Source organism: Acomys minous (assembly GCF_964271855.1).
Source record: "Acomys minous genome assembly, chromosome: 4".
NCBI lineage: Eukaryota > Metazoa > Chordata > Mammalia > Rodentia > Muridae > Acomys > Acomys minous.
In genome coordinates, this window is record NC_140486.1 from 112,219,201 (window position 1) to 112,243,256 (window position 24,056).

Consider the following 24,056-nt stretch of genomic DNA (forward strand, 5'->3'; position numbering starts at 1 on the left):
CAGAAATTCAAAGAGCACCACCCAGAGGGAGCCCTGAGGTTTGTTGCATTCCTGACATTATGATTTTAGAAGAACAAACAAGGAAGAAAGAATATGTGGCTAACATAGGCTTTATGTCTTCCTAACATTCATAGGTTGAACTTTTACAACTGTACTTTGGAGATAAGGACTTCAAACACCACAGGTTAAGATGCTCTTTTGTTTATTTTGAGTCAAGGTCTCACGTTGCCCAGCCTAGTTTTGTGACTGAGAATGACTTTGAACTTCTGATTCTTTTGCCTTTATCCCCCAAGGGCTGGGATTATACGGCACTTCATACACCACTTCATGTGGCACTGAAGATGGAACCCAGGGCTGTGTATATGCTAGACAAGCACTTAACCCACTGGGCCACATTCCTGGTTCCTATCTCTCTCTCTCTTTTTTTTTTTTTTTTTTTTTTTGGCAAGTGGTTCCAGTATCAGGACAAAGGGATTTTTCTTTGAAACAGGCTCTCATTCTGTAGCACAGGCTGGCTCCAAACTCAAGGTATTTCTTCTGCTTCAGTCTCTCAAGATGAGAGACTACAAGAAAGAGCCACCACACCTAGTGATTGAGTTAAAATGAGTCACTGTATGATGGCATGGACCTTTAATCCCAGCACTGAGGAGGCAAAGGCAGGCAGTTATCTGTGAATTCAAGGCCAGTCTGATCTAAAAGCAAGTTCCAGGCCAGCCAGGTCTACACAGTGAGACTCTGGGGGGAAAAAAAGGAGAAAGGAAAAAAGAAAAAGGAAAAAAAAAGTTAAACTGAAACCATTTTAGAGGTAGCCCTAAAGCAATCTTATCTGGTAGTCTCATATAAATCTTCCACATACACAAATGCACATAATATACACCCATACCTACAATACTTACATATATACTGATGTATCTACCTGCAATAAGATCGTCTGTAGAATCACCAGTGGATCATCAGCCTCTTCTTCATTCGGAAGAGCTTCCAAATTCACATCTATATCACTTATCTCCTCCTAAGAAGGAAAACAGTGTTTCTTTCACAGATGTCAGTTCAAAGGAATTAACCAAATAAGAATGTTTAAATCACTGGAGGAAGAAAGGTAAAAATATCATTATAATCTATACAAGTTGGAGAACCAGGCTGATGTAGCTTTGAGTGTCAGACTTTATGTACAAATTAGGGTTATGAAACAGATTCTAGTCTGTGGTTGTAGGAATAAAAACAGCGCCCATAGACTTATATATTTAAATGCTTAGCCTCCAAGGAGTGGCACTATTTGAGAAGGACTAGTAGTTATAGCCTTGTTAGGGTTGATGTGCTTCGTTGTTGGTTGTTGGAGTAGGTATGGCCGCGTAGGAGAAAGTATATCACCGGAGTGGAAGGTAAGGGTTTCACAACGCTTGCACCAGGCCCAGCATGGCTTTCTCTCTCTGCTTGTACAGCAGAAAAAGGCTCTCAACTATCTCTTCAGCACCGTGCCTACCTGCATACCTCCATGCTCTCTGCCATGATGAAGACGGACTAAACCTCTGAGCTGTAAGCAAGCCCCCATTAAATGTTTTATAAGTGTTGCCATGGTCAGACATAACACAATACACAGAGGGTTCCAACATTTCCCAGCTAAGAAGCATGGAAATTGTTGTTCATCATCATTCCAAAATATTTTTTGGTCTTCACTGTTATGTTTATACTCTTTGTTTTGGCTTAAGGAAATTGTACCCATTTTTGTAAGCTCTGCTTAAACATTGACTTCTAATTTTTAAAAAAGATTTATTTATTTATTATTAAGTATATAGTATTGTGCTTGCATGTACACCTGCACACCAGAAGAGGGCATCAGATCTCATTATAGAGGGTTGTGAGCCACCAAGTACTTGCAGAGAATTGAACTCAGGACCTTTGGAAGAGCAGGCAGTACTCTTAACCTCTGAGCCATCTCTCCAGCCTGACTTCTATTTCATTTCTTTTTTCTTTTTTGGTTTTTCAAGAGAGGGCTTGTCTGTGTAGCCTTGACTGTTCTGGACTCACTTTGTAGACCAGGCCAACTTCAAATTCAGAGATCCATCTGCCTCTGCCTCCCCAAGTGCTGGTATTACAGGCGTGCACTACCTTGTCTGGCTTCAACTTCTATTTCTTTATCATTCAAAAAGTTAACAGCCCAGGTTGAGCATTGTGGCACATGTCCCTTGGTAGGCAATTTTGTTGACTTTAAAGAACATATATACGCCACCTTGCAAAAGCATTTTGTTTATTTTGGTTTTGAGACAGGGTCTCACCATATAGCCCTAGTTGGCCTCAAACTAACTCAACAAGATCCAACTGCCTCTGCCTTCAGACTACTGGGATTAAAGGCATCAGCTCTCCAAGGTTTTTTTTTTTTAGTTTATTTATTCACTTCATATTCCTATTGTAGCCCCCTCCTGTTTGTGTGTGTGTGTGTTGTAAGTTTTGTAAGATTTATTTAATTTTATGTCTGAGCGTTTATCAGTGTACTGCATGTGTGCTTGGTGCCCTCAGAGGCCTGAAGAGCACAAGCTGAGCCATTCCTCCAGTCCGCTAAAACCACAACTTCCAAGGCCACGGTGTAGCCTACAGTGACACATTTCCTCAAACAAGGCCACACCTCTTAATAGTGCCACTTCCTATGGACAAGCATTCAAACACATAAGTCTATGGGCACCACATTTTATTCCCTGCCTGCTGTAGGCTTATAGCCAAAACATAACGCAAAATGTATTTAATCCAACTTCAAAAGCCCCTATAGTCCACCACAGTCTCAACAATGTTTAAAAGTTTCAAAGTTCAAAGTTTCTTCTGAGAGCTATGCAATTTCTTTTGTTTTGTTTTATTTTGTTTTGGAGACAGGGTTTCTCTGTGTAGCCTTGGATGTCCTGGACTAACTTTGTAGACCAGGTTGGCCACGAACTCACAGCGATCCACCTACCTCTGCCTCTCTAGTGCCGGGATTAAAGGTGTGCACCACCACCGCCCAGCTTATGCAATTTCTTAACTGTAACCCCCTATAAAATCAAAATAAAAAAGCAGACCACACACTTCTAATATATTATGGCACAGGATATACATTACTATTCCAAAATGTAGGAGAGAAAGCACAGTGAGGAAATACTGGACCAAAGCAAGACCAAAAGCCAGCTGGGCAAACTCCAATTCTGCATCACTTGAGATCTCCAGCTCCATTCAGCTTTGTTGACTGCGACACACTTCTTTCTCGTGGGCTGGTTCCACTCCGTTAGCAGCTCTCCTGGGCAGGAATCCCATGGCTCTGGCATCTCTAACCTCTTGGGTTAGAATCCAGGCTTCAACTTTACCACGTGGCTGAAGCTGCCAAGTTCTGCTGCTTGTTAGGGCAGGAATACAGCCCTCTTGTTGGATTACATCTTCACCAGCTTTCTGCTTTCAATGGTTTCTTTCACTGCCTAAGTTTGTCTGTTCTGAAACTTGCACTGTAGACAGGCTGACCTTGAACGCAGATCTGCTTGCCTCTGTCTCCTGAGTGCTGGGATTAAAGGCATATACCAGCAAACCTGAACCTAAGTTTTTCTTTAATGGCCTCTCTGGGCCACTGTGCAAGGATACCCCTGACACATTCCTAGCCTCAGCGACTTTCCTTAGTGGCAGAGGAAAACTCCATAAGCATGGTCATTATGCCTCAAGATCCTGAATTAAAGGTGTCTGTCAATCCAGATCTTAAGCATGTGTCATCCCACCTCAGATCCAGATCAGGTGTGCTTTCCATTTCTAGATTTGTAGTTCAATCCAGATATACTCAAATTGACAATTGAGAATAGCCATCACAGTTGGTGGGGCCAGTGAGCCATGTGACCACTGTGGCACCGTGGGGGGCAGGGGAGCTGGCTAGAGCAGCAAGAGTGACATCTGAGATGTGTGTCCAACTCCCCCCAAAAATCTCATCTTGAAACCAGCAGAAGTAGGACTGTTCCCTCCCTGCTCTGGGCCTGCAGGTCCTGGCATACATAACCTTATGACCCCTACCCCTGCCACCCCTGAGGTCATATAGCCTGGTGGCCAGGTTTCAGGTTAAACTTCCTCTCTCCTTATAAAGATGAGTCCAGCAAGCACCTGGAATTCCTTTATGCAAATGAAGCATTCCCAATATCTTGGCCCCAGCCAAGGAGGTACACTCATCCCCAAAACCCCTATCCACTCCCCAAGGTTTATATAGCCCTTGCCCCCAATAAGGAGAGCTGTTGCACTTAAAACTGTCTCTGGAGAAGACTTTATCCTCCACATGACTGAGATCCTGCTGGACCCCATCAGCCAGGCTAAGATTCACTCCCTTCAGTCTAGCCAGGTGTGCAATATGCCTGGATACCCTAAGGGGAAAAGCAGACCTAGAATGGCAACAATTTTACCTTTTGTTAATTTGACATCATATCCCTTTATGTCCAAATAATAACCAGGTCATAATAACACCTAACATGATACAACTATCCCTGGTAAAATCAGAAATGAATAAACAATAACCAGGCCATAATAACACATAACTATCCCTCCTACAACGGCAAACACATCAAACTGTAAATTTAGAATAGATGGCAATGTCCCTTGGGGAACATCTTTTTCACAAGATGGAAGCTTAGCTGGGTAGAATCTTGCCCTGAGATTACCACTCCCTTAATTCCATTTAATAACTTTAATCTCTTTATCTCCTTGAACACAGGATTTAACTACATTCCACTTCCTGGAGCCCTTTTAACCCTTGAACTATACTTTGTATTTTTCCTTTCTCAGCTTGCTGTGTTTGATCAAAACATCTTCATGAGAGTGAACCACAGCACAGTCTATGCTAGGCTGTTTTGAGATTTCCTTTGCCAATGCAATTAGTTTAAATCTCTTCACCTTAGCCGCAGGCAGACTATTTAGATAAGGACAAAAAGCAGCGACATTCCTCATCAAAATATCACAAAAACAATCTCTAGGCAAAATACTAAAATTCTTCCCCTCTGAAACCTCTTTCGCCAGGCCTCTACAGTTCAGATCATCCTCAGGACCATTGTCTTCCATGTTCCTGCTAGGTTGGCTCACTAAGCTCCGTTTAAAGCATTCCAATGCTTTCCTAATCCTAAATCCCCAAATCCACATTTCTCGAAACAAAAGCATGGTCAGGCCTATCAGCAGTTTCTGGTACCAACTTCTGTTTTAGAGTTTGATCGCTCTGAAGAGATATTATGACTATGGCAACTCTTAAAAAGGACAACATCTATCCATCCATCCATTTTTAGTTTTTTGAGACAGGGATTCTCTATGTAGTCCTGACTGTTCTGGAACTCACTCTGTAGACCAGGCTGGCCTGGAACTCAGAGATGTACCTGCCTCTGACTCCAAAGTGCTGGGATTAAAGGTGTGTGCCACCACACCCAGCTAAGGATGGGGCTGGTTTATAGTTTCAGAGTTTAGTCCATGATCATCATGGTGGGAAGCAGGCAACATGTCGATACATATGGTGCCGGAGAAGCTGAGAGTTCTACATTTTGATCTGTAGGAAGGGGACTATGTGACACACCGGGTGTAGCATGAGCATAGGTGATCTCAAAGCTCATTCCTACAATGACACACTTCCTCCTACAAGGCCACACCTACTCCAACAAGGCTATAACTCCTAATAGTGCCACTCTCTTTGGACAAGCATTCAAACACAGGCATCTATGAGGGCCATACCTATTCAAACCACCAAAGGAATTATCTTGATTAGATTAACTGAGGTGGGATAACCCACTCACTGTGGGTGGCACCATTCCCTGGGATGGGATCCTAGACTGACCAACTGCATCCTCAAACTCTTGAGTCTATGACTTCCCTTTCATGCTTTACCGTGAGCCAAAATAAAGAGTTCCTCCCTTAGGTTACTTTGGTCAGACGTTTTATCACAGCACAGAACAGTAACTAAGCCTAGCCTTCCTGACAGAGAGCTTTCATTTCAATGCTCATACAGAACAGATTCAGGGAAGAAAGCCTATGGCTGACTCAAAGCAGAGAGGAAAGGGACTGATTTTTTCAAACAACCAATTCTCCAGTTCTTTGGCATCAACTGAATGGCCTACATTTCCATCAATTCTGACATTAGCATTAAGGACATAGTCAGATTCCACCTGTTGAGGTGTCAGTCTCAAAAGATTGGTCTTTCCTCTCTTCAAACACCAATTACAATTTTCTGGAACAATGTGCAGAACTCAGTACAGCTTATCACAAAAGACATCAATGTAGAGACCAAATGAAAAGAATTGTTGGGTGAGACTTAGACAGCCGAGTGTAGGAGCCTCTGTGCCCATAGAGTAGGTACCAAACCTCTGTTCCTACATTCCAGGCACATGAAATCTCCAAACTTGTTTCTCAAGAATTTGCCACTGAAGTTTACTACATAGCACTGTGATGCCTGTTCTTGGTTGTCAACTTGACTACATTTAGCATTAACTAAAGCCCAAGTGGCTGAGTATACCTGTGAGAAATTTTTCTTAATTAAATCTTTTGAAGTGAGAAGACCCACTTTTAATCCAGATCTTTTTAAAAAAGTTATTTATTTATTAATTCATTCCTATTACTTCTCAATTGTTATCCCATCCCTTCTATCCTCCCATTCCTCCCTCCCTCCCACTTTCATCCTATTCCCCTCCCCTATGACTGTGAATGAGGGGGACCTCCTTCCCCTGTATATAATTATAGGGTATAAAGTCTCTTCTTGGTAACTTGCTATCCTTCCCCTGAGTGCCACCAGGCCTCCCCATGAAGGGGACATGGTCAAATATGGGGCACCAGAGTTCATGTGAAAGTCAGTCCCCACTCTTCACTCATCTCTGAAGAATGTCCTGTCCATTGGCTAGATATGGATAGGGGTTTGATGTTTACTACACGTATTGTCCTTGGTTGGTGCCATAGTTTGAGCAGAACTCCTGGGCCCACATCTGTTCGTCATAACCTACTTGTAGGTTTCTAGGACCCTCTGGATCCTTCTATTTCCCCATTCTCCCATACTTCTCTCACCTAGAGTCCCAAAAAGATGTCCTCACATCTATCCTACTTTCCTGGTAGGTGAAGAATTTCATGGGACATGTCCCTTGGGCTAGTGTCTAGTTATAAGTGAGTATATACCATTTCAGTCTTTCTGCTTCTGGGTTAACTCACTCATTATGATCATTTCAAGTTCAATCCATTTGTCCACAAATTTCGGCAATTCCTTGATTTTAATAGCTGGGTAGTATTCCATAGAGGTCTTATTCATAATAGCCAGAACATGGAAACAGCCTAATCCAGATCTTTTAAGGAGAGAAGATCCACCTTTAATCTGGACCACATCTTCTGCAGCCTATTTAAGAGATGCAGAAGAAGGAAGAGTTCACTCTTTGCCTGCTAGCTCTTGCTCTCAATGGCAAGACCATTTCTTCACTACCATTACAGCCTACTTCTTTTTTTTTTTCTTCCTGATTAAGTCAATTTATTAAAATAGTTGACTTAGGCATCTGCAATGGTGATTTCAACCTCCACTCCTAGCTCAGTACGGATGGAAGTAATCTGCTTAATAATCTCAGAAGGACTATGTAAGTCAATGAGTTGCTTGTGGATTCTCATCTGGAAATGATCCCAAGTCTTGGAACCTTCACCACAAGGTGGTTTTTCTTGCAGTGATTCTCAGTGTCTTGGTAGGCATGTGCAGCAGGCCCTTTCACTTGCAGATTCTTTTCCTTTGCACTTCTGATCAAGTTGTCACACACCTTCTCCAGCGACTTCACATAGCTGCTGGTGAGTGTGATTCAAATTTGGTGAATCACCATCTCGGGTTCCACATGAGTCTTTCTGGTATCTTTAAAAGGCACGACTGCAACGCGGCTTCCTGACCAACTTGTCCCTCAGCAGGAGTGAACAGCGGTGAGTCAGGATGGGAGAAGAGCGAACAGAGCCCCAGTGCACACAGCACCAGAGGCCACTTCCTTAGCATTCTGGTATACACTGAGCCACCCAGCTTTGTGGACTCAACAACTGCTGGATTCTTGGGCCTTCTGCTGCTATGTAAAAATACAGATATATTTTCATTCTATAAGTCCTGTCTCTCTAAAGAACCCTGACTAATAGAAGCAGGATTAATGACATCACTGGCAAGAGGTGACTAAACTCAGTTTCCTGACCCTTTTCCCTCCCCATGGTCAGAAGGTGGGGTTGCCAATTTTAACTCTCTAAGTACATATTGCTTTCTTTAGCAAAAATGTCCCACATTGAAGTATCTAAGAATGGCCTCATTAGTATCACCTAGGTAAGGGGTAAAGGGCCTCATTATAAATAGCAAAATATACTTCCATAAGAAAACCCCAAATACTACCCCATGGATAAGAAAATATATCAAGCACATGCAAATCCATAGAAAATATACCAAGCTCACAAAAATCCATTGAAAGTACACACAAATGTCCATAGAAAATATACCAAGCACATACAAAAATCTATATTCTGCTTATTCTCTTCTGTTTGTATTGAGACAGGATCTTAGTCTGTAGATCATGCTGGCCTCAAACTCATGGTGATTCTCCTGCCTCGGCCTTTTAAGTACTAGACTTATAGATGTATGTAACCATGCCCACATTCTTCTGACTACTCTTAATTTTGTAAGGAGACAGAACTTTGATAAGCAACTTATGTGATAGTCTACACCTATGCCTCGAGACCCAGCACTTGAGAGACAGGCAGGATGAATGTCAGCTACAAACCAGCATGGACTACAAAGTAAGACAGTGTCAGACTGGCAGATAAAAGAAAATACAAATTAAAGCCACCACATAAACAATGAAGAGAGCACAGAGCCTCTTCCTTCAAATCATGTTAACAGCGGAAGATTCTAACACTCCTACAGAAGAGCAAGTCTGGAGATGAACACAAAATGTTCTAGAACGCACAGCCCCAGAGGAAGACAGAAGAATCATTAACCCTGAAAATGAAATTGAACATTAGTATTTTATCAGTTAACAGGCTGCCAGCTGGGAAATGCTGCAATTCTAAAAGCAACTGAGCAAAACTGCAGGAGGTAGGAGTAAAGCTAAGGCAGGCTCCCTCAGCTGGATTGCTCAGAGGCAGATATACCTTTTACAAGCTAAGAGAGCCTTGTGCTCCTGAAAAAAGCTGTAACAGACAATGTTAAAGGTCTGCAATTTTGATGGATGGCCAGGGAAAAGAAGATCTTTGTGCTTAGAGTAGGCACACATGAAGCATTTACAAGCATAGGGGCCGGGCACTCTAAACTTTATTTTAAATTGTTCACTACAGTGAGGTCACTGAAGTATAAGAGTCTATGCCACCCATATAAACATGACAAAGGTTAGCCAACTGGAGATTCTAGGTGGAAGACACGTGGGAGCTGTACATGTAAAATGAACCTTCAGGACTATCAGAGTTTTCTAAAGAAGGGTGTATACCAAAGGTAGAATGATCAGCAGAGTACTCGAACAGGAACGGAAATGCAGAGAAATTACAAAGTTATTTCTAAACAAATCTGTAAGCTTACCTGACATTGCCAGTTTCCTAGATGATCGACATCTTTAATGTAAACATGGTAATGACCTCCATAGCAGCCACCTTTGTGGATAATGATGGAAAAGAGGTCATACATATATTCCATGTCATCCAGTTCACTCTAAAAGAAAAACAAACATTGATACAATTTAATAAGGTGAGATATGTAATCAAAGGGAAAAGAACTCGACCCCTGAAACTAGTAAGAAACATCCATGGAGAATTCACACTTCACAGTAAGGTCCCTTTGCTGCTGAGTCTTCCGATACTTAAAATGCTATTACTATATTTAAGGATAAATTTAAATAATTGGGCTTAAATTTATTTTTCATTTTGTTGAGGATAGCCTCAAATTCGTGGAGATCCTCTTGCCTCAGCTTCTTGAGTGTTAGATTATAGGCATGAGCCACTATGCACAGCTGAATTTTAAGTCTTAATTTATTGGCAATGATATCATACTGAGCACATATATCTTAAGGTGCTATTTTTACCAGCTTTAACTCAGAGAATGAGTATGTGCTAGAGACTGTTAGTAGAGAAATCCATCTTTGATTCATGCCCATGTTGTTTAGCACATATGTTCTTTTCCTACCAAAACTGTCTGATACCCAAGGAGGTTGCTGTGTGCCTCAAAGTCAAGGCCATCCTGGCATTTTAGTTCCCTGCACAGAACAAGAACTCAGCAACTGTGAATACCACCTGGTCTTGCTCAGAAGTGGTTAGTTTAATGGGATGAGCAGGTTCTTTCTTGCTTTGCTAATTTTACGATCCACCTCTTCTATAATTAGTATATTGTGCAATTAATCAGAAGCAGACCAACAGGTAAATTTCTATAATAACAATGGAAAAAATTACATTAGATTTAAGAGATGCTTTAAATTCTGGATGCAGAAGGAAAAGGAAATGCCAGCTGTGGTGGCACATCTCTGTAATTCTAGCACTTAAGTGGCTATCCTTAGCTACACAATGGGTTTGATGTTACCCTGGGCTACACAAGACCCTGTCTATAAAAAACAACAACAAAAAGGAAGGCAGAAAAGAAAGGGAAAGAAAAGAAAGGAAGGAGGAGAGAGGAAGGGAAGGAGGAATGAAGACAGGAAGACAAAGAAGTCTTAGTCTTTACATTCTAGGAGTGGGAACCACATGGCTTTATACTCAGTGTCATGCGCACTGTAAAATGTGCACAGGAGAGGTAAAATGTTACCTGGGAGATACAAGTTGCCTGAAGAATTTATTTCCTTAACTATAGCTTTTAACTGCATACCATTTTAAAATGTCTTATTCAGGCAAAAGACAAGACACACAAAGATAAAAGATGACATTTAGAAAATAATTTACTTACTTTATGTGCATTGGTATGAGGGTGTCAGATACCCTGGAACTGGAGTCATAGACAGTTGTGAGCGGCCATATGGAAGCTGGGAATTGAACCTGGATTCTCCGGAAGAGCAGTTAATGCTCCCAACCACTGAGCCATCTCTCCAGCCCCAAAAGATGACATTTTTTAGTCAAGATAAAAATTTAAAAGTAAACTTAATGTGGAGAGTCAAGTGTAATCCCAGCACTGGGAGGCAGAGGCAGGTGGATCTCTGTGAGTCTGAGGACAGCCTGGTCTACAAAGGTGAATGCAGGACAACCAGGACTATTAAGCAGAGAAACCCTGTCTCAAAAAACTGAAAAGAAAAAAAAAAAAAAAGGGAATTCCCTAGATAAGTGAGCAGGTTTGTTTGTTGTTTTGATATATCAAAGTTTGTCAGAATCATGTCACAGTCTATCTCTTATAAAAGGAGAAGCAAGTATATTAGGAACTCTTGGAAAATCTTTTTTTTTTTTTCCTGAGTATGTGAGTAACAGGCTCAGAGCCAGCAGGCACTACTAGATCCCAAGGATGGTAATGCAGGTCACAAAACAAATAGTACAAAGCTCAGTGGTGAGGCATAAAGTAGAGGGAGGCCCAGTGTGTGTATTAAATATACATACACACACACATATTTTAAAACAAAAATTCAATAGCTGACTGTTGTTAAACAAAACAATGACTTAGCATAAGAAATCGATAGGATGATATAACAGACTAGACAACCTAGCTGTAAAGACACTTATGCCCACCTAATTTCTGACAAGCATACACTGGATGAAACACAGTCTACTCCACAATGGTGCTGGCAGAACTGGGTTTCTACTTGTAGAAGATGATGTTAGATTTCTATCTTTTACCTTGTACAAAAATTAATTCAAAACGAATCATAGACCTTAATTTAAAGCCTACAACACTGAAATTTCTAGAAGAAAACAAAGGAAACACCCTTCAAGATACCGGGGAAGGGAAAAACTTTTTTAATAGAACACTAACTAATACAGGAACTAACCCCAGTATCAAAACATGAGATTACATAAAAATAAAAAGTTTCTGTAAAGCAAACAAACAAACAATCAGCAGAATTAGCATACAGCCCACAGGACGGGAGAAAAGCTTTCACAGCTACACTTCCTGTAAAGGGCTAATATCTAGACTTTACATAGAAATGCAGAAATTCAACATCAAGAAAATAAAACTGCCAGTCAACACAAGTGCAAACAAGTTTAATAGTTAAAAAAGAAACCACAAATGGCCAATGACTATTTTTAAAAGTGCTCAATAGCCCAAGCATCACGGAAATGCAAACTAAAACTACTTAGAAATAACACTTGACTACACTCAGAAAGACTGTCATCAACAAATGTGACAACAAATGTTGAAAAGGATGTGGAGAGAAATGAAACCTTATTCACTGTTGTTGGAGGTACAAATTAATAAGTCATTGTGGAAATCAGTTTGGAGATTTCGCATAAAAAATTAAAAATATAACTAACATACAACCCTGTTACTCCACTCCTCAGTAATATAAAATACCTGGAATACTCTAAACCTTATTTTTTAGTTAGAGTGCCTACTGGTGTGATAAAACACCATAACCAAAAACAACCTGGGAAGAGAAAGTTTTATTTATTTGAGTCACAATCCATTGAGGGAAGTCAGGGCAGGAACTCAAACAGTGAGGGACTCTAAGGGCCTCTGCATCACCAAAGGCCACAGAGGAGTGCTGCTTACTGGCTTGCTCCTCATGGCTTGCACAGCCTGCTTTCTTATAGAATTCAGGACCACCAGCCCATGGGTAGCACTACCCACAATTGACTTGGTCCTTCCAAGTCAGTCACTAGTTAGGAAAATGCCCTACGGGCTTGCCTGTAGTCAGATCTTATGGAGGCATTTTCTCAATTGAGGTTGCTTCCTCTCAGATGATATTAGCTTGCATCAAGTTGACATAAAAACTAGCCAGGAAAATTGACTCCTTGTCAACTTGACATACCAGTTCCACACTATTTAGCCATAATCTTTCCTTTCTTGTTCATCTCCCAAGTCACACATTAATAAATGTCACACTAGAAAACATTCCAACTTTTAAAAGCCCTACAGTCTTTAAAAATTCAAACACTTCAAAGTCCAAAGTCTCTTTTAAAATATTCAAATTCTTTAAAAGTCCAAGGTATTTTTAAAAGTTCAAAGTCTCTTAACTGTAGGCTCCTGTAAAACGAAAATTAAGTTAAATATTTTCTTACTTCAAGAGGGAAGACCCAGGGCACAGTCACAATTTGAACCAAGCAAAATGAACCCAAACAGTGTAAATAATTCAGTGCTCAATGTATGGGATTCACTCATGATTTGAGCTCCCCAAAGGACCTGGTCACTTCTCTAGTCCTAACCTCTTCAGCCCACACAGCCTGTCTTCTGGGCTCAGGCCAGACCCACCATGGCTGCTGCTGTCCTTGGTGATTTTGTACTTGTAGAGGAACTTTAATTCAGAACATGGCTGTTCTGACAAGAAATCACACCCAAAGACCTTTTAGGTCTCTGTGATCTGGGTGGAATACAAACAGGCCTTTAATCCAGGAGACAGGCAGATAGATATGAGTTTAAGGCCAGCCTGATATAGAACAAGTTTCAGGTAAAGAGAAACTTAGGACTAAGTGAGGTGGTAGAGGCCTTTAAGCCCAAACAGTGAACGTAAAGTTAGTTTGTAGAAGAAAGCACCCATGTTTCACAGAAAAAGAAAGTGATGAATCAGAGAAAGATTTGACAGGATACGCCCAACAAGAAAAGCTAGGAAAGCAAAACTACTTAAGGGAGCAACTCAGAACATGAGGCAGAAGAAGCAGTTTTACCAGGACAATAATAGGTTGCAGAGACAGAACTCAGGGGAAGACTGAATGAGAAGAAGCCAGTTTAGAAAAGGTTGCTGGAGGTAGTTTGAGGCCAAGCAGAGCAATTTAGGAGCTGAGAGGAAGCCAGATTGAATAAATCACCTGAGAGTTTTTAAGCCAAAACAGCTGAGTTGAACCAGGCAGCCCAGAGCTCAGTAAAAACAAGTAAGGGTGAGCTTATTCAGCAGTAAGTCTCAGAGGCTGAAAACATTCTAGGCCTAGGTTAGATAGTACAGTGGTTAGAAGCTTCCAGGACTAGGCCTAGGTTAGCAGAATGAGGCAGTAATCCCTGGAGACAACTGAAGCAGGTGAATAAAAATTCCTTTTCTATAGGTACTTGGTATCTCCAAAATGCTGTAATCTCTGGCTGCAACTGAGCTGCACTTTCTCCAATAGCTTCCTCTGGGCTCTCTTCACGGTACAGTGCCTCAAATTCCCTCTATGACCGTTTCAATCCTGGGGCTTCAACTCCTAATGCAGTTCCAGAGGCTGCACTTTCACCAATGACCTTTCTTAACCTCTCAAAGTACTATGACCCCTTCATACTTTCAAAACAAGTATCTTCTGTGAGAGGCTTACATATTACCAAGGTCAATGCCAGCTGAAGGTGCAACCTTGGCCACCTCTGGATCACAGCTTCTGTGTGCTGATCCTAGTGAAACACTTTCCAGAAGATTTCACCTCAATGGTGCTACTCTCTTTTCTTCTTCTTCTTCTTCTTCTTCTTCTTCTTCTTCTTCTTCTCCTCCTCCTCCTCCTCCTCCTCCTCCTCCTCCTCCTCCTCCTCCTCCTCCTCCTCCCTCCTCCTCCTCTTCTTCTTTTTGGTTTTTCAAGACAGGGTTTCTCTGTGTAGCCTTGACTGTCATGGACTCACCTTGTAGACTAGGCTGGCCTTGAACTCTCAGAGCTCTGCCTGCATCTGCCTCCCTTAGTGTTGGGAGTAGAGGCATTCCATGCCAGGCTGCTATTCTCATCTTAATCACTACCAATTACTCAGCTCCAGCTGAGCTGCACTGACTGTTCCAGTAAAGCAAAGGTTTCGCTTCAGGGCTGCTGGTCTCTTGTTAATCGCGACTTTTCAGCCCCAGCTAACTAGAACCACAGACTTGTAAGTCAAAATAGCATACAGCCATGATAGAGTGAGTCTTTAAACTTCCCTTTGAACTTCACAGGCCAGGCCTCCATCTGCTCTGTACTGCCTCAGCCTTATCTTCTAAGCTCCAACAAAACAGTCCACAGAGATCTGAACATTCAAAGGCTTCTCTAACCCAAAGTTCCAAATCCTTACATAATCCTCCCCAAATCAACATGGCCAGGTCTGTCACAGCAATACCCTATAATCCTGGCACCAATTTCTACCTATCTTAGAATTACTATTACTGTGATGAAACACCACAACCAAAAGCAAGTTGGGGAGAAAAGGGCTTATTTGGATTACATATCTGGAGTCATGGTCCACTGAGAAAAGCCAAGGCAGGATCTTGAACCTGGTGGGAACCTGGAGACAGGAGCTGATGCAGAGGCCAGAAGAAGCGGTACTTACTTGCTTGTTCCGCATCGGTTGCTCAGCCTGCTTTCTTATAGAACCCAGGACCCATGGGTGGCACCACCCACAATGGGGTGGGTCCTCCTGCATCAATCACTAATTAAGAAAATACCTTACAGGCTTGCCTGAAGTCAGATCTTATGGAGGCATTTTCTCAGTTGAGGTTCCTTTCTCCCAGATGATATTAGCTTGTGTCAAGGTGACATAAAAACTAGCCAGGACACACTATCAAGACATTTGCACCCACATGTTTATCACTGCTTCATTCACTATAACAAAGAATTGGAATCTATCAACCTATATGCCCATCAACAGATAAGTAGACAATGGAAAATTGGCATGTATGTATGTATGTATGTATGTATGTATGTATGTGATGGAATATTATTCAGCAGCTCTAAAGAGAATGTAATCACAAAATCTGCAGGAAAACGGATGGACTTAGAATGTGTAATATTAAGCAAGACAATATAATTTTAGCAAGAAAAAAACACGATACCCTTCATCTGTGGATATGTGCCTAGTCAACAATAAGTACATGTGGGTACAGTATAACATGTGGAAAAGGAAACAAGAAAGGCTAAGTATAAGAGGATGAGGAAGAACTTCATATTGGATTTTACACTTTCACTATTAGATATATTTTTATGAGCTTATCTACCACCAAAAGGGCTGTCAGACATGGTACCACAGGCCTGTAATCTGAGCAGCCAAGAGGCAGAGATAGAAGTTGAGTTCAAGGCCAATTTGGGATATAAGAAATCCTGTTTCAAAGAAGAAACAACAACAAAAGAAGAAATTCACAAAGAATATAAAAAACCAGTTTGGACCACTTTCTCTTCCTAGGAGACTTGGAGTTTTGGCCACGTCTGAAGATGTTCTAGCTTGTTAGTTGAGTAGGGATGCATACACATTATACAATTTAACTCAAAATAGGGCCAAGGTTGAGAAATCCTATAATAAACTGAGTATTTTCATCTTGGGAGGGAAAGAGAAAGAATTAAAAAATAAAAGGTTCAAACCTGTTCACAAAAAGGCTTGAGATTGATCCGGAGGGGGAATGTATAACAGCTAGTCTCCTTGTAGCGCTCACATTTCACAAAATCAAAATTAAATCTTAGTAGTGAAATAGTAAGAAAAGGAGGCAGCTTACGCAACTTGGCAGACTGTAAAGAGAAAAACAGACAAAGTTATATAAAAGATACATAATACTATATAAGGTGGTAAAAAATGACACATGACAGTTATAAATATGTCCTTAAATCACACAAACACATTCTGAATTCAATATAAATTCATTTGCTTTATGGAACCAAGAGTAGTTCTGAGTGGTTCCGCTTACAACAAAAAATTTACAACTCAGTTTTATGCTTTCAGGGTTGTTATCCAAAATTGCCATTAGATGGGTGTATCCTAACTGGGCGGTCCGAGTTATTGTTCATTTCCTGCTAACCCTTGGCCTTTCACCTTGCTTCTTGGGTCTCTACTTCTCCTAGCCAGCACATAGACCTTATTCAGTTAACACAGTAGAACTCTGAATGACTCAAAATTGTATTGTGTATTCATTTTTTTTTCCGAAGAGAAGATTTATCATTAGATTACAAAAAGGGACTTTTGACTCCCCAGAGTTCAAGATGTACTGATGAAGTTTTATTTCTTGTTTCTCTGTTTCTTTAAGATTTATTTTTATTTTGTGTGGGTGTTTTGCCTGTGTATGTGTCTCTGTACTACATACATGCATAATGTACAAGGAGGCAGAAAACATAGTCAGATTCCCTAGGACTGGAGTTACAGTTACGAGCCACTGTGTGGGTGCTAGGAATCTATTCCAGTTGATGGAAGAATAGCTAGTGCTCTTAACCACTGAGCCATCTCTCCAGTCCCTCTGTGTTTTTTAAGTTCAAAAACAGATATTTTGTTGCTGTTTTAATTCCTTGCTTTAAAACAAAACACTAATCTAATTGCTTTTTAAGAGTCATTGGCTGTCCCCAGTGCTCTTACACTGGTGGCCTTAGGGAAGAAAAATGCTCCTCTGTAGAAGACAATCAATAATTATATATGTTTAACATTACTGAACACATATTTAAAGTTACAATATATTCTATTGGTTAAAAAAAAAGGTAAAACAGCCTGGCATGGTGGCCCACGCCTTTAATCCCAGCACTCAGGAGGCAGAGGCAGGTGGATCACTGTGAGTTCTAGGCCAGCCTGGTCTACAAAGTGAGTCCAGGACAGCCAAGGCTACACAGAGAAACCCTACCCTGAAAAACAAAAAAAGAAAAATAACAAAAAAAAAGGTAAAACAAGGCTAGGAATGATGGTGCACACTTATAATCTCAGCAGGATTAAAAAGAAGAAACGAGTTTGAGGCTAACCTGGGCTATATAGCAAGTTCCTGGCCAGCCTGGGCTACACAGCAAGACTGTCTCAAAATGACAACAATAAAAAAAGTATGCATTATACCATGAAAGATTTCCAAATCATTTCAAAGATGCACTTAAAATACTCAGAGAAATTCAAATCTAATAAGTATAAAATAAAAGTGCCACATTGGTCACAGGGAGAGAAGGAGCTGAGAGGAAGGCAAGGGAGGTGTAGCAGATGGCACATCCAAACCAGAGGAACGGGAACTGCATTCCCACACACAATGGGAGTGCACACACACAAGGCGAGGCATGGTGGTGCACATCTTTAACCCCAGCACTAGGGAGGTAGAGGCAGGTGGATCGCTGTGAGTTCAAGCCAGCCTTGTCTACAAGGCAAGTCCAGGACAGCATGGCTAATACAGAGAAACTCTGTCTCAAAAAACAAAACAAAAGCAAAAAACAATAGCGTGAACACACACAGACCACCTCCTCTAGTAATAATTTTATATTAACATTAAAGAATTACTAATAGCAAATCTGCTGACTTTTTTTTGAAAATTTTTATGTAAAAATACATTAAAAACCAATTTCACACAGAAATCACATATAGCTGTGAAAGGATGTTGAAAAGGAAATACAGTTGGTTGCTGTAGGAGATAAAAGAGGAAAAAAAATAACTCAAAAGTTTTTCCAAAATCTGTCTTCTGAAGATAGCCACTCACAGGTCAGACTCCTGGAGAACCAGTACATAAACTCAGGTAGGAGAGCACAGAACCCCTCCTCCGGCTGGAAGAGCACACTAGTGTGTGGCCAGTTTTCAGCAGTGCTAAGGTGTTGCCGTCTCACAGCAGGGTCGCATCATAATGGAGCAATGAGCAAAATACACAATGTACGGAAATAACAGAGAGCAGTGCACTCATCTAAGAGGTAACCCTCTCTCCATTTTCTTATTTGAGTTACTCTGCCTGCCTAGAATACAGAGTAATGAAGCCCACAGAAATAACGGTACCCAGGACTGCAATGAATAGACCTGAAGCCAACAGGAGTCCGTGAAGGCCATCTTCTGCCCCAGCTCAAACAGAGAAGAAATCAGCCACTCTCATCCTATCTCCCTTGCCTTGCTGTTCACAAGGAGAGGGAGGACCCTAGTGAGGACACATTTAGAAAGGTAACCATTCCTGGTGCTTACTAATAGGCATACTGAAGAAACACTGAGGCTCAAACACATTTTCCATGAAAAGCAGTTGTTAGGTTAACAAAGCTTAACTTTGCTCTGTTGTAAAAAGTAAATCACAGGCATTAAAACAAACATCTTCTCAATCCATAGTGTTCAAAGCAGTAAAGTGTGTCTTCCTGACTTTATATGGATGAATTCAGCAGGCATAGCTTCCTTTCTCTAAACATCTAAGGGAAGGAAGGTCTACTGGCTGGTTCTGTGTCAACTTGACACAAGCTAGAGTCATCACAGAGCAAGGAGCCTCAGATAACAACATGCCTCCATGAAATCCAGCTGTGAGGCATTTTCTCAATTAGAGATCATTGGGGCCCAGCCAATGGTGGGTGGTGCCATCCTGGGTTCTATAAGAAAGCAGGAGAAGCAAGCCAGTAAGCAGCACCCTCCATGGCCTCTGTATCAGCTCCTGCCTCCAGGTTTCTGCCTTGTTTGAGCTCCTGATCTGGCTTCCTTTGGTGATGAACAGCCCGTGGAAGTGTAAGCCAGATAAACCCTATCATCCCCAACTTGCTTCTTGGTCATGGTGTTTCACCACAGCAATAGAAACCCTAACTAAGATAGAAGGCATGGCTACCTTTGCTGCTTTAACCAGCCGATCACAGGTCCCACAGTGGTACAAGTTGTCATAGTCAAAAACTTCCTCTTCCACATACATGTTCCACAGTGCATCTTCTAAACCTGATACGTTTTTCACTGCTACTGTTAGATCCAAGAAGTCTTCCTGAAATATGGAAGAATCATATACTGAGAGAACAACACACACACACACACACACCCCATATATGTAAATATACACACACATAAATATTTCTGAAATATTGCACACAAGAAGATTTATATACCATGATTACATGTTGTAAACTCTTATCACTAAATTATTCTTCTTTCTAAGTCAAACTATACATTGGTTTAAAGTACATTAAGAAAACAGTTTAATGGGCTGGAGAAATGGCTCAGCAGTTTAAAGCACTGTCTGCGCTTCCAGAGGTCCTGAGTTCAATTCCCAGCAACCACACGGTGGCTCACAGCCATCTATAATGAGATCTGGTGCCCTCTTCTGGCCTGCAGGTGTACATGCAGATAAAGCACTCATCTATATAAAATAAAAAAAATAAATATTTAAAAAAGATTAAAAAAACAGTTTAACACATTACAGCAGTATATATTCTAGAATGATTCTGAATTTCCGATTAGTTGTTGCTTTTGGTTTTATATAAAATAAATGGTTTAAGTCATTAGTATGAAAAGTTTTATGAGGACAATCAAGAGTTTTCTGATATGGATTTGCTTAATTTCCCTAAAATAAAATTTCATCTCCAAAACTGCAAACAAACAAACAAAAACAGTTTAAAAGAGAAAAGATTATGAGTTCAAATGTAGATGCATTAAGACCTCATGATTCCTCAGGAAATAAACTACCAGAAAATACATACTTGAGTTTAAGTATCTCACACACACAATTTATTAACACTGCTTTAAAATGATAATAGCAACCCATACACAGACTTGAACTTTCTAATGTAAATTTCCTCATTTTCTTTTGATAAAGCTGGTTGAAGATATGCTGAGAAAGTGACAAGAAATATACTTTGATCCTCATTAAGCAGTATTTCTATGACATTTTATAACAAGTTTATCTCTTAAATCTACTGAAACTACAGGTTTTTTTTCTTTTTGGTTTTTCAAGACAGGGTTTCTCTGTGTAGCCTTGGCTGTCCTAGATTCGCTTTGTAGACCAGGCTGGCCTCGAACTCATGGCAATCCGCCTGCCTTTGCCTCCCAAGTGCTGTGATTAAAGGTATGCGCTACCACTGAAACTACATTTAAATTGTATTTCCAGCAATAAATTATATAATTTGGCAAATTTATTTGTAATTCACTTCATTTATGTAGTAGTAGCCTTTTAAGGGATTATGAAGACTGAAAAATAGCACAGCACTAGTTTAATTCATGGCAAAATTCTTAAGTTAACAGTATGTACATAGAAAGTGACTATATTTTTATGTGGTTTTTGTACATCACGATTTATTACTGCTTTGTTAATCACTACATTCGAGCTCAGTATATCAAAGACACACAGGACATCTTAGTTATTTTCAAACTAGGCTGATCAAGAAGGGACAAATGTATCATTTTTTATCCTCAACTCATCCTTAAAAAATAAAAAAGAGGGATGGAGTTGTAGCTCAACGTAGTACCTTTGCCCAGCATTTGAAATGTGTAAGGCCCTGAGCACAAACTCAAGGACCAAATAAATAAACAAAGAAACAAATGAAAAAAGGACATAGATATATTCAACATATATATTTATTATTAAATATTATATATTTGCATCCATTTCTAAAATAGCAGCAAAAACATTTGGAAAATGGTATTAAGTTTTCTATTTAAGCAGTCAGACATAGAAACTCCCTACAACTCTTGCCACAGCAAAAGGAGATTTTCATTTAATGTTCAGTAATGAAACCATTTGCTAAGTAGGACTTTGAAAAGCAGCTGGATGAGGAGGGTGGGGGCAGCACACACCTTTAATCCCAGCACTCGGGAGGCAGAGGCAGGTAGATTGCTGTGAGTTGGAGGCCAGCCTGGTCTACAAAGCAAGTGTAGGACAGCCAAGGCTACAAAGAGAAACCCTGTCTCGAAAAACTTAAAAAAAAAAAAAAAAAAAAAAAAAGAAAGAAAGAAAAGAAAAGAAAAGAAAAGCAGCTGGATGCACTGAGGCATGCCTTTAACCCCAGCACTTAGGGAGGCAAAGGCAGTCAGATCTTTGTGAGTTCAAGGCCACAAGGAAACCCCATCTTAAAAAAACAAAACCAAACAACAACAACAAAATCCAACAACAGAGATGATTACACTGACACAGTCAAATTCCCAATCAAACTGAATAGGTAATATGTATTATCACAAAGTAGTAAAAAACATAACTCAAACAGAACTGCACCAGCTTTACAGGATAGTTTATATATTATATAAATATAAGCACACACTGAAAATATGCTTCCTAAAGGATAGTAACAAACTAAACCTAATATTTAATTGGAGATTTGTTAAATATTCTTTGATATCTTGTCTTTATTATCTCTCTTTTAAAATTTCTTATATAGTGTGTGTGTGTATGTGTGTATGTGTGTATGTGTGTATGTGTGTATGTGTGTATGTGTGTATGTGTAGGTGCTTGGACTAGAACAACAGTTCTTTGGAAGAGCAGCAGCAAGTGCTCTCAATCGCTGAGCCATCTCTTGAGCCCCCTTGTGAACCTTTACACTGGCTTCTTTCATGAGATGTCTATGTGTAAATATCTCCCCAAACCTTTTTTAAAAACAAGTATCAGAGTACTGAATAAAAGTTGCTTTAAGAACTTGCAAGCTGGTGACATGGCTCAGTAGGTAAAGGTCCCCACCATCAAGCCTGACAACCTGAGTTCAATCCCAAGGACCCATGTGCTGGAAGGAGAACACAACAGATTTCACTGTGTGAATTATAATTTACAATGGTTGGTTACACGCAGAACTCCTGTTTGCTCACCTGCCTCTCACTGATGTTCTTACACTCTTTGCAAACAATCTGGTTCACAATGGTGCCATGGTATAGACGATTAATGAGGTCATGGCCAGAGGTTCCAAATAATGAAGTTTCCAAAGCACTGAAGAGAATTCGGTTCAGTTCCTGCACATCATGTTGTTTCATTTCCTATAAAACAGGAAATAGTTTTTGTTTGGCAACAGGTCTTTGGGTAGCCAAACTGGCCCTGAACTTCTAATCTTCCTGCCAAGTCTGAGTACTGGCATTACAGAAACAATGCTCAGCTAAAACAGCTAACTTTAAATATAACTTTTGCTTCAAAAACTTTAAGAACATATTTTAAAGAATACTATCATGTAATAGAAATACATAAGAAAAGCTTTGAATGGATGACTAAACAGGTTAAAACATCACCACTTTTTAAAATTTACACTACAAAATAAAAAAAAACAACTAGGCAAACACAAAAAATGAAACAAAAATCCCCAACAACTAGGCAGTATTTAGTGTGTACACACAATTCAACTCAGTCAGTGACTGTGAAGTGCACTCTGTATTATGAGAAAACACCCACCTGTGCATGTCACAAGGAGGAGAGAAGGAAAGAACAGGACAGGTTCAGACTAGTGTATAAGCCAGCAGTGTGTACACAGGTAAACTCCACTTAGATCACCACAGCTGGGCACAGCAGAAATCAGAATGGACTACTTTGAAGTATAAATCAATACAAATAAGAGTAATGTACTGTTGCTGAGAAAAATTCAAGCTGGCTATTGCTTTAATCATTCTGAGTCATTGGCCAGGTTATGAACTAGTCTTTCAGAATAATCTGTACCTCCAAGGTGTACTCCATCACGGGAAGCCGAAAAGGGCAGAGAAAGGGAGAACCAGGAGCCAAGTCCTGGGGACCAGGAGGAGCTAGGGCCATGAACCCCCTCCATCCCCCTACATAATGGTGTTACAGACACAACAAAGTGTCTTCCAGCCTTCACCAAGGAAAGCCAAAAGGAGGCAGAAAAACAATTCAGGGTGTAGAAAGAGAGGCAGCCAGGGGGAACAATATAAAAATAAGCGTATGTGACCGAAGTTTATGTGGCAGGTAAATGGAATGAACGCTGAAGCAATGTGTAAGGCTGTTGATCTTTTTCTTGCCTTTTAGCAATAAGATACCAAGAGATATAAATCTGTCCTATAGCACTGGTTTGTTTTATGCTTGTTTGTTTTTTGTTGTTTTTGATTTTTGTGTTCTTCCGAGACAGGGTTTCTCTGTGTAGCCTTGGCTGTGCAGCACTGGTTTGAAAGGGAAACCTTTCAAGGTCTGTTTCTGAGCACTTGCTTATTTGGCCAAGGCACCTCTAAGACCTTCTACCATTCAGGTCCTTTACTCACACTAAATAAAAGAATTAAGAAAAGTGTCCCAGGCCTTTAAGAATTATGACGCCAGCAACTTAGTGGAAGCTCCAACACAAAGAGAAGCCTCCATGAGGTGTGGCATATCCACACAGCAGAGGCTCCCTTGACAGTAGAAGGAATGAGCCTTGACATCATCTTAACTGAAACATACCAGTTACAGACAATCATGCAGAATATAACTCTATTCCTATGAAATGTG

The 24,056-nt window shown here is 40.5% G+C and overlaps 1 protein-coding gene and 1 pseudogene across 4 annotated transcripts in view; both read right to left on the minus strand.

Annotated features, from left to right (window-relative positions):
* Nucleotides 1–24,056, minus strand: part of USP40 (ubiquitin specific peptidase 40) — an 83,855-nt gene that overhangs the window by 52,488 nt on the left and 7,311 nt on the right. For all 3 annotated transcript variants that reach the window (XR_014778948.1, XM_084780460.1, XM_084780461.1), the window contains 5 exons: nt 22,448–22,612; nt 19,497–19,643; nt 16,345–16,488; nt 9,527–9,655; nt 917–1,012 (listed from right to left, as the gene is read on the minus strand). Coding sequence is in view for 2 of the 3 variants with exons in the window: in XM_084780460.1 (XP_084636586.1) it covers nt 917–1,012; nt 9,527–9,655; nt 16,345–16,488; nt 19,497–19,643; nt 22,448–22,612 (681 nt within the window). In the remaining variant the exon portion in view is untranslated. The remainder of the gene's footprint in view (nt 1–916; nt 1,013–9,526; nt 9,656–16,344; nt 16,489–19,496; nt 19,644–22,447; nt 22,613–24,056) is intronic.
* On the minus strand, nt 6,661–8,175 carry LOC311595771 (small ribosomal subunit protein uS10-like; annotated as a pseudogene). The gene is made up of 2 exons: nt 8,160–8,175; nt 6,661–7,882 (listed from the first exon to the last, which is right to left on the minus strand). The product of its transcript is annotated as a small ribosomal subunit protein uS10-like (transcript).